General features: G+C 35.1%; 1 protein-coding gene across 1 annotated transcript in view; it reads left to right on the top strand.

The window, feature by feature from the left end:
* ndst3 (N-deacetylase/N-sulfotransferase (heparan glucosaminyl) 3) overlaps positions 1 to 12,152 on the top strand; it is a 134,525-nt gene that overhangs the window by 97,954 nt on the left and 24,419 nt on the right. The window contains exons 6-8 of the mRNA XM_043250940.1: positions 5,146 to 5,233; positions 6,298 to 6,452; positions 11,845 to 12,030. Coding sequence (XP_043106875.1) covers positions 5,146 to 5,233; positions 6,298 to 6,452; positions 11,845 to 12,030 — 429 coding nt within the window. The remainder of the gene's footprint in view (positions 1 to 5,145; positions 5,234 to 6,297; positions 6,453 to 11,844; positions 12,031 to 12,152) is intronic.

Genomic DNA, 12,152 nt, shown 5'->3' with positions numbered 1-12,152 from the left:
GGTTTGTCAGTTTAGTATTTAAGAAACATGTTGCTAACAAAACTCTAGAAATAGCTGTCTCTCTCTTTCTTTGTCCCTCTCTCGCTGTCATTCTCTGGGGGCATGTTCGTCTTCTTGCCTGCCCAGATGTCTTCAGCTATTTGTCAGCATTTCAACAGGTCCCCTCCTCCTTTCCTCCACCACTTTCACTCTTTTCTCCCTCCTTCCCTCTCTTTCTATCTCTCCCCTGTGAGGAATCGATCAGTGCTTTCAGGTCATTAACATGCATCTCTGTCACTCTATCTTCTCCCTGATCGGCCCTCAATGTCAGCCGAGAGACACGAGAAGAGAGGAGAGAAAAAGAAACGTTCAGATGAAAGAGTGAAGGATGAGAAGAGATAATGTAAGAACCTCAAAAGAGGACAGTGAGTTTGATAGGTAAAAAAAATAAAGAAAGTGATAAACATACACCGGTCTTAACACGGATGCATGTTTTTATTCCTCACCACAGGAACGTCTACATATGTGTGTGAAATGAAATGAAGCACAGCTGTGGTGGCAATCTTTAAATATAATTTGCTCACTCTGCAGTCTAATAAAAGCCAGTCAATCTGATTAACTCTGGTTATCAGTCCCTTTCTCCCCCTCACTGTTCTTTTATGAGGATCTAAACAATATAAACTCACTGATAAACTTACAGTTGCACCAGATTTTCCTTGCTTTGTAAACACATGACCCATATACAATAACAATAATATTTTCAGGTAAAGAAAGTGTGACATTTACACATTTGTTAATGACTAAATTTCAATTTTCATCATTTAATCTAAATTAAATGTATGCTATTTGCAATTCTTTAAATCTATTTTTTTTGCCTAGAAGTCATTTGTGTGACAGTCTAGTGAATATGAACAATCTACCTTTTATTATTTCCTGAGCATTCGATGAAGTAAAAAAGACAATATTCATTCGTTTCCGTCATGTAGCGGTATTTGATATTCAGCAATGGCAAAGAGTTAATTTATGTCCATTGTCACATAGTGTTGCCTCCAGGAATAGAAGCCCCTAAATATTACTTTTCAAAAATAGTTTTTATTAAAACTCTCCAACATTATATTAATGAAGTCTATTTTATGCAAGAATATTGAACTTTTATTTCAACATTGCCTTCATTTAAAGACAATTCTGCAAAAAAAAAAGATCCATTTGTGTTGCACACCTGTATTGAGCAAGTGAATTATACATCTCTCCATTACGTCTTAAGGGCACTGATTAAATTTCTGTGGAGCAAAAGTCAGTAGAATGCACTTTCCTTGAAGAAACCGTATCATTGTGCGCTCTGATTACTTTGTCTGATTACTAGCTCAGTGGATCGGAGCATATGCGGTTACTTATTAGGCTGAGGCTGATTAATGAATTCAAATTAGTGATTCCACCACTTCAGTTCATGCAAGGCATTTTAGGTCAACCAAAGACAATAAGTTTAAAAATGAGCTTAATTGTGTGCGATCTCTATTTGAAGTTGGCAAAGACAGCTTGTGAGTGTGGAAATGAGGCTTTTGTGTATGTGTGGGGTTTTTTTTTTTTTTTGAAAGCTTCCAGTGCCACTAGTATCCACACACAGCATCTGGATTAGTGCAGGCCATAGAAGTGATGCCAGTCGTAATCTTGGCAGAAACACCCGTTCCTAGTGGCTGATGTTGGTATTCACAAGGTACAGATATTTGTAGATGTATATTTTATATGTATTTCTTTTACGCACTTGTGCAAGACAACTGCCCAGAAAAAAAAAATGACAAATTATGCAGAAATCTATTTTATTGCATTTTTGATTTGATAGAAACATTAGCCACAAAAATGTTTTATATATGTTTTTTAATGTTTATAGATTATAAAGCAGATGCAGAGTAAACAAACTATAAAAATATTAACCCTATCATTTATTGAAGCAGCATTTTTTCACATGAATAATGCTAAAACCGTAAATTAGATTATATAAAATTAAAATGAAATATTAAATATCAGGTTGCAAATATTTACCAATTGATCAATTATCAGTTGAACGTTTTAGTATATTTAAAAAATAGTTTTAACAATACTTTTGGTAAGCTTCATAGCAATTCAAATTTCATTGAATGATTTATTATGTAGATTTTTCTTGACATTTTTTTCTATACATTTAGATATTAGACAGCTCAAGCAATATTTATAGTCGTTCACAGGGGTGGGTAAAATTATATCGTATTGTAATAATATGATATATTATAACTATATATGAATTATCTTTAGCTTCAAATGCTGTTTAAACTTGCTCTTTTAACTGTTTAAAGGCTACTGAGCATATATGTTTTTTTCAGTCGTTCATTTTGACATCAATTGTAGAAGGTTTCCTCTTTAATTAGATGATCTAAATCCCTTTAGTCCTCCCTAAACCTCTTTGTAATTCACACCCATTGCAAAACTGTTGTGATAAATCCTGTACATGTGAACATTTTGCAGAATGTGTTAAGTAGGTTCACAGACTTAACATTGTTTAATTGTCCTGAAATAACCCACATAAACTTCCCCCCAAATAAACCACATAAACACCCTTAACCATAAACTGTACCTGGAATGAGACCCAAAAGACCCATTTATCAAAATGTAGTCCAAGCCAAAGGCTCAAAATTTAGAGTGACCCACGATCCTCAAAACCAGAAATAATATCATACTGGGGTGAAGCACGTGTAGGTTTTGTTTATTATAAATAAGAATAAAACACCGATTATTTAAAATAAACCATTTTTTGGCTCTTGTGATAGCGTGCGCTACATCTCCAAGCTAACGGGAAGCATCAGAACTATGATGCCATTATGAAGCTGCTTCTTTGGCTTATTAATGCATTAATGATTCATGCGCACTCTTTTGAAGTGTGCGCAGTAAACGTAAGGAATCGATTTAAGACAGAGCTGTTTAAAACCTAACCGTTAAATAATTAATTTAGCTCAGTTTGTTGCATTTTAATCAAGAGGACCCTGACAGTGGATGCGAGTGTAGAAAGAGCTGAGGAAGTTTTAATAACTTTTCCGATATGTTTGTTGTGTTGCTATTTTAGATTCACATTTTGGAAGAGTTTTTAGATTTATGCGTGTGTGCGCATGTCGCGGCTTGCTTAGAAAACAGGAAACTTTGTGTCTGTAAAAAATCTCCTAGAATAGCTCTGTCTATCTCTTTTTTCCTTCTGTCATCCATTTCAGGTTCACTCTCTCCTCACATCCTGTCATTCCCCTCCCAACTCTCCTGCACTTGGTGTTCTTCTCTTATGATGTCAGATTCCCAACATCCCAGATTCCCACATCAATATTAAATGTGTTCTCTCTCTTTCTTTTATTTGAACTCTCCCCTCTCACTCCTGCAACAGAATACATCCCATCTACATTTTGCAGGGTAAGATGAGGTCCCGTTTGTTGTCAGCTATACAAGGAAAACTTAAAGGAAGAGTGAATAGGTCTACTTTTTAATAGGTCTATTATCACTGGATAAAACAAGACTCTTATTGGATCATTCAAAAGTGTATGACAGAATAACACATGCATATGGCTTTTTATTTTAAATGTGATTCATTGACTGAGTATAAACTCATTCTTTGACATTTTATTCCACATAATATAAACCACATTGAGCTAATTACTTTTATTATATTTTTTACATAAATATTCTTACAAATATTTACATTGTAAATATTTATATTGTGTAATTAATCAGCCACAAACAACAAATATAAAAAAAATCCAAATGTTATTTACTTCAAATACTTTAAAATCTTAAAAAAATACATAAATAGGCACCTTTTTGAAGAAGAAGAAATGTAAAAGCATGCACTGTAAATGAATAAATAAATAAATTAAATAATAATAAAATAATTCAAAGTCGCAACTAAAACAAAGATTATTGGAGTACATTTTACAAAACGTTATTTTTTATAATAGTTATAAAATGTATTGTTTAATTCAATGAGTTATTTGCTGTTTGTAATCTTTCTTCACCAAATGTCTTTTTTCCCATGTGATTAAATATTGATACTTTCCGTTTATATGATCTCATACAAAAAAAAATACACACACACACACACACACACACACACACACATATATATATATATATATATATATATATATATATATATATATATATATATATATATATATATATATATATATATAAACAGATACCTTGATGCTGGAGTTGAGTTAACTTACTCACAGGTTCATGTAATTCCCCTTTATCTCGCTTTCTGCGAACTAAGACACAAGCCATCAAACATCAGGCTGAACCTCCCAAAAGACACATAACACACTCAATATTCAAAAAGGCATCTCACCAAAAGCTCAGTTTTAGTAATATCACATTACGACATGAACATTGAATTAGATGAGTCCAGATCATTTTAAATTAATGAGCGCTCCATCAAAATGCCACTCTATTAGGTTAGGATGCAAAGCGCACATAGACTGCCTCACAGTCACGTGGACGAGCTGATTCGATTACCAGGACGCGAGTACCTGTGCTGATTTTGTTGCTGTTGTTTAGTTGAATGTAAATGGAATTAATTACCAAAATGTCATCAGAGATAACTGCCATACTCTCACTGGAGGATAAAATCAAATATATTACACCTGTCTCCTGGGTCCCGTCCGTGTGTGTCTGCCTGTGTGCCGGAGTGTGTGTCAGCATATCTTCCCGGGCTCTGTGAGTAATGACTTGATGACACCGTCTAAGTCAGCCAACACGCCCCTTCCTGCCTTCTGCGATATTACCATATATCCTACAAAACAGTGACACACACGCTCACACTCACTGTCAGTTGTCAGACAGATATTGATTGTATTTGCATGGTGTCTTAGGCTAGAAATATATGAGACTGTTTTATTGGAACTGCTGCAATGAGGCACCTGCCAAACCCAAATGCCATTACTCATCCCAGAAAGATCGATCGCATCCTTATAAGCATATACTCAGGCCGTGCACACATATACTACCACATGATGTTAATTCAAAAAGTTCAATATTGTGGTGTATATTATGGTTGATTGATGTATAATGGATAAATGGACATGTACTGAGCAGTGGATGGGCAGTCAACAGTGCAATCTTCAGCTTCTAACGGTTGATGTTTTTATCTTCCAGGCTCTTCTGGAAACACAGAACATGTTGAGGTCGTACATTTCTAACTTCACCTTTAACCTGGGATTTTCGGGGAAATTCTTCCATACAGGTAACTGTGAGTGTTTGTTTAAAGATAAAATGTAAAAACTAATTGGCTGCAACTTGCATGATCACACTGCTATAAAAAGGCGTTTTGTAATATTCTGATTGGCATGGTAACAGAACTCTGCCATAGCAACTTTGAAGTTTCTCTGGTATATCATGTTAAAGTCCACATGTTCTATTTTTGAAGTGTGTGTGTGTGTGTGTATGTGTATGTGTATGTGTGTGTGTGTGCGTGGATAACTAAATTAAGTTTATATTAGTGTCACTGATTACTTTTATAAATTGTAGTTTATTCTGGACAAAAAACATGTACGTAGACAGGAAGAGACCAGTGTTATTTTAGTAACATTGATATTTTAGTTCATTTTAGAGTTTTTAGTTTTTATATTTTAAGATTTTAGTTTAGGTTTCATTATTTTGAATCAACTTTATTTTTAAGTGTTGCCTTGGCAACTGGTTAAATTAAAATTAAACAAGTATATTAGAAATTAAATAGGTTTAAGAATATTAATATTTTATTGGTTACACTTTAGCTTAAGATCCAATTGATTTTATTAACATACCATTAACTGCAACTTTTGTCTTAATAAACTACTGTTTAATTTACTTAATTTTAATGACTTTTTAATGCTTAAAGTTTGCAGACCCAAACTTTAAATCTTGCAAATACCATGTGTGTGTGTGTGTGTGTGTGTGTGTGTGTGTGTGTGTACATATAGCACAATATCCAATCAAATCTAATTTTGTCAAATTATGTTAAAGTGAAAATATTTAATTAAGAATAAAATGCTAACTCTGAAACTATAAAATTAGCTGTAGCAATACAAAGGAGTCATACATTTTAGTCTAAAATGATATTTTCCTCACCATCATTTTCACCACAATCCTATTAAACTAAATAAATATTTGAGCTGTCTTGGAAGTGATACAACAATGGTAATGACATCCATTCTTCCATGATGCCTTTAGACATTGACATTGAGTTTTAATAATAATTTTTTTTTTTTTAATTCTGTAGGCCTAAAGGAAATACCCAGCATGCTAATGAGCTAATATTTGTTTGTGCAGGCACACAGGAGGAAGATGATGGAGATGATCTGTTGTTGAAATACGTTGATGAGTTCTGGTGGTTTCCTCATATGTGGAGTCATATGCAGCCTCATCTCTTCCATAATGAATCCTCTCTGATGGAACAAATGATCCTGAACAAAGACTTCGCTTTGGTAAAGAAAATCTACACCTCTAACTTGCCTATACACAATCAGTGAACAAAACCATCATCCAGGTATTATCACATCCAGCAAAATACCCATTCACCTAAGGAACCATTAGCCCGCCAGCGAGTCGTGTCATTTACTGTGAGAAAATGAACACTAATTATGCGTGTTTTACAGGTGCTTTGAGACTTCAGTTGTTCCTCAAATAGAGAAGTGCCTCTTATAATTTTGACAGAATCATTGAAACCTACACACGAATGGGAGAGAGTGTGAGCGTAAGCGTGTGTGTGCTCTCATTTAGTTATCTCTCAGTAACACTCCTGCATTTATTTGTCCCCCTCTTTCTGTGAAGCAGCACTCTCATGTCACACTCAAAGACACTTTGCTAGCAGAATGTAATACTCTGACACATATATTTACCCTTCATGTATTTCAGAGTGATACGCGTACTGTAAATTGATGCAAGCGACCCGAGTGCAAATCCGGCTCATTCCATTTCCTGATCCCTTTCACTCGTCTGCTCCTTTTCCTTCCCTGCCTATAAAATGAAAAAAGATATATCTCCTAAATCGCATCCAAAAAATGAGGAATGCCCTACTAAAAGACGTGATGGAAATATTTCTCTCAGATTTCCGAGAGAATTTCAAAGGAAAAGAATCTAGCTGTGTGCTGGCACACCGTGGGGCGATCATTGGCAATCCTCATTGTCACACAGCCTATTTTATTTAGTTATGAGCTGTTTGAAAGCCAAACACTGCGGCTGAACCGTTGGAGAGGATATCTGCATGACCCACTGAACAAGTAAATTGTCACGCAAATAAACTACCCATCCATTACGTTGTGCAGTGCCACTCGTGCACTTGTTTCCCAGTTTCTTTCTTTTTGTAGCACTTTGTAATAAAGGAATAGTTCACCCCAAAATAGAAAATTGCTAAAAATGTGTTGACCCTCAGGCCATCCGAGATGTAGGCGAGTTGTTTCTTCATCAGAACAGATTAGGGGAAATGTTGCATTATTTCACCAATAGAACCTCTCAACCTGGTCTCCTAAAAATATGTACCTCTGTGCACTTTTGTGCAACACCGTTTTAACATACCTCACTGCATGTTTCAAAACAGTTTCAAAAAGAAATGTCCACTAAGTGGCACTAAAACACAAGTTCAATACATGAACCCTGGCACATTTTTATATGTATTGTGGCGGTTCAGAATTGAAATTCCGTGGACTGTCACTAAAAGTCAATGCTCTATCGTGTTGGAAATATGCCCTACAGCAACCATAAACGTACCCGATAGTGTTAACAAATGCAAAACTGATATGAACTGATAATAAAATGCATTCGCTGATATCAGCAACTGTGCCATTTCAACTTTTACTCAGAGTTGAACTGTTTTGTTCGCCTCTCAAGTATATCTCTGTACTCTGAACTACCGAACAAACCTACTGTCTATGAAGACCGATAGATATAACATTAGTTTTCAAATCTTCCAGCATATTAATCATAAGATGATATTCTTGAAGTAATTGTGCAAAAATTACACTTTATTAATCAAAACCCTGTGTGAAAATGACTGCGCCTCTAGTGTAGTTCTTTCGAACTACAGTAACATTTCGGGTCTCTCTAAAAAGTGCACCAAGATGCATTTGTGCCATACGACCATCCTCTGCAGCGAATGGGTGCCGTCAGAATGAGAGTCCAAAGCATTGATATCTTGACAAGACTGTCAATCAACGTCATTTAAAGCAAATAGTAAAGTGCTTTGAGCATGTGATGTAATGCAAATTTCTGCAAATATGTTCTGATGAAGAAACAAATTCCAATATATTTTAGATTGGCCTGAGGGTAAGTACATTTTAGCAAATTAACTTTTATGGCGAATTACATTAAATATTGATATGTATACAGAAATGTATTGTAGATGGTTGTGTACTCTCTAGCTGCCTATGTCTACAATTCATCTGTACTGTTAAGTTGAGCATTAGCATCACTGTCACTTGGTTGTTTGAATATTACAAGTCCGGCCGTGTGATGTGAACGGCAGAGTGAGTGATAAACTACAGAGCGTAAAGTGCCCCTGCTGAAAGTCACAAACAAGCACAGCCTCTGTCTGAAAACATAGCCGCCAGCTAAATTATAATTTGAGTCATGCGCTACGGCTTGAGCAGTTTAGCTAATAGTTTTTTATGCAAATGCAGTTTGCATTAAAATGTGACTAAAATTAAGATTTAACAAAGTTCTTTTGAAAACAATAGTCTGTTTCATAAGCTACAGATTGACTTAACCATGTAATTGTTATCTTTGTTGTTTATTTCTCTTCACATTATCATTTTTAATAATTTCATCTTTATCCGTAAAGAGGCCTTCATATTACAGTGAACTTTAAATGGCTTTTAGTGTGTTTAGCCATCTGAGAAATAGAAATATTAGAAATTAAATTAGCCTAATATGTTTTTTTAAATGTGGGTATGTTTGTTTAAGTGTTTTGCACAAAACCTAACTACACCTTAACTACATTTTTCAGCAGTGACAAGCAATTTTTTCTGTCAAGTACAGTAGTAATGTAGCATAAGAAAACAATATATTTCTATATATCATATTGTTTGCTATAGATCTGAGACTATAATAATACACATACTCCTATTAAAGTTGTCAAATTCATTTGTAACTTTGGAGCTACATTAACTTCAAATTCACTTAAATGAACTGTATTTAAAAAATCATTTATGTTCCACAAGATGCAAACCTCTGCTTGTGGCATCTAGTCTCTGGTAGTATTTTCTGTGTTTTTTAGCAAAATATTGCATTTGTTTAGTTTTTATGTTCCTTAGTTTTTGAGTCCAAAAAGCATTTTTTCATATTGGTCATCCTTTGCTATCAAAATGCTTGCTACAGATGTATAAATCTGTAAGAATCTGGTCTGAAAACGGAAAGTTTTCGAGGAATTGTGTAAACATGACTGACACAAAAATATTTTAAATGTAGCTGTTGAAGTTGAATGATGTTTTAATCGCTTGAAACATCAAAAGTCTATTTAATTTTTTTTGTCACATACATTTCTATCTCATGATATACATCAAAGAATGATATTTAGTTTATTATTAATTAAATAGAGAATGAACATAAATCATATGAGGTGGCGCCATCAACACGGGTATTAAATGCTCTGTGTATATGAGGGTCATCTTTTGCCTATATGCAATCCAAACGTCTCCTCAAGGATAGTAAATCCTGAAATCAACTACATATTAGGGAGCAGCCAGCAGTGCCTGTAAAGAAAAAAAGCACAATAAATATACTAAATAATACCTTAAATAAGATTTATGTGATTTGCATGTTTATGTGATGGTTTGGAAAGAGAAAATATTATTAACTCTGTATAAAAAAGTATATGGCGGTGGAAAGTCTACACCACTATGAAAAAAACTAATATGTGTATGCATGTTGAAGTCTAGATGTAACATAAGTAGCGAGCAATCCTTTTTTCAATATTGTGACGCACGTCTGAGTTAAAGCAGATTATTTAAAAGAAAGATGTAGGATGGGGTCTTGGTTTAGTTCAGTGGCTGCTGATTGGATGTAGGCAGGCTTAGGATGTAGTTGTGATCTTACAAAAAATGAAACATGCATTTATGAATCATTCGCAACGGGATTAACGTGCATTTAGAAAACAGATTCTATTTCATGCTGACTTTATCCATAAGAATCTGTTCATAGTCGATGACAATCAACAAACCGCACGGTTCAAAAATTTCCAAGGAAAAATCTCCTACACGAGTGACCAAGGTCAAGCAGTTAGCATGCTCTTGACTCTGGGCGCAGAGTTAAACAGACTAGTGTCTGTCAGCTCAGAGGGCAGATACTGTGAGAGTCGAGCTGACAGAGAATTTTAATGGGCCACGAGCAGAAGTTTGATAATCTAGAGAAGACAGCTTTGATTTGCCTTTATTGGTTTGGGGGTTTGATTAAATCAGAGAGCTGTGCAGCTAAGCTAACAGATGAGTGTACACGAGGGGATGGAGAATGTGGGCGGTGTGTGTGTGTGTGTGTGTGTGTGTGTGTGTGCGCGCGCACATTCTCTTGAGGGAAATTCTGTGGATTACTGGATCCTCATGATATGGAAGTTAAATCTCAGAATTCACCTCAAAATACAGTTATCGACTCAGCTGTTCTTTAGATGTCTGTTATCTCACCTATCTGATTTTAATTAGTTAGCCCAGAGAAATTTAAAAATGAAAATGGATTTTTCATAAAAATCATAAAGTCTCGAATCAATAGCTCTGAGGTAGCTCTGTGTAACTCTGAAGATAAGTGTGAATGAGCGCACCAGCCATAAAAATGTGTGCGTCTCGGTCTGGAAAATAGCATTTTTGGTAATTTTATTTACTGAAGCACTGAGCAGATGAATTAATGCAATACTAACAGTACTAAATGTTTGTCCATATACATATGCATCAGTGTGTTCTATCCAGTCGTGACAAGCTTTCTCTTCAGTGTAATTCTGAGGAGGTTTTTTTGTCATATCCAGCCATCATGACAAGCAAAAATTAATAGTGTAATACATTGATTTCTGATCCATTATGTGGCACTGAAGACTGGAGCAATGAGAATTGAGATTTGCAATCGCAAAAGTAAATTAATGCTGCCTTCTTCAAGAAACATTGTCATGTCGTGGAAAAGTATGACAAAAAAGTGTAATTGTGTTTTCATTAACAGTTTACCACTGGCCCAAAACAATTAACATTAGTCTCTCACTGTTCTGTTCAGTTGTCAGCTTAGCGAAAGTGAGAGGAATCTGAAACACAAACCCATCTGATTGACCAAGTAACGTCAGATGTTTAAGTTATTCACATTCCTCTCACTTTGAATTTGACCTTTTTTTAGAGTAATCTATGTCTGTGTGTGTGTGTGTGTGTGTGCATGTATGTATATGTACATACAAAGATGAGGTAACACAATCTAGCAGGACATCCAAACACTCACCTATATCATTAACTGTCCTTAAATATCATCTAAAATGTTAGTAGCAGGAACTTATTGTTAACCTAAAGAAATGTGTGCTATTCAGGTGTGGAGCTAAATATTAGCTTTCTGCCATCTTTCAAGTTTCTGTGCTCCGTACATGCTTGCCTTTCAGACATAAAAACATAAAGGTATTAAAATGAATGTAAGATAGAGAGAAAGAGTGAAATGTCTACTTTGTCTACAAATAAACCTATTCCAATGGAAAACAAATATTCTTGGATTATGTAATCCATATGAAACAAGCATAGAGGTTTATCCACTACCGATTTTACTACTCTATTACCTGTGTATGTGTGTTAATAAAAGAATGTAATATGCTTGTGTATGTGCATAACATTCAGCTATATATTTATTTGCGTGTATTTCTTGTTACAGGAACATGGTATTCCAGTAGATCTGGGATATGCCGTGGCCCCTCATCATTCTGGTGTATATCCAGTCCATATTCAGCTGTACGAGGCTTGGAAGAAAGCATGGGGGATACGAGTGACCAGTACTGAGGAATACCCACACCTCAAACCTGCACGCCACCGCAAGGGATTCATTCATAACGACATCATGGTACGGCTCAAAATATAGAGGACACATCGTTGCACCACACAGAAATCTTGCGTATGCGCAACAAGTCTTTTTTTTTTTTTTTGATGTGGAATAAAATTAATTTCCACGGGATTAATAATGCA

This window comes from Puntigrus tetrazona, chromosome 1 (assembly GCF_018831695.1).
Source record: "Puntigrus tetrazona isolate hp1 chromosome 1, ASM1883169v1, whole genome shotgun sequence".
Classification (NCBI taxonomy): domain Eukaryota; kingdom Metazoa; phylum Chordata; class Actinopteri; order Cypriniformes; family Cyprinidae; genus Puntigrus; species Puntigrus tetrazona.
Note: the sequence above shows the minus strand (reverse complement) of the source record. Positions and strands in the feature narration are given on the sequence as shown.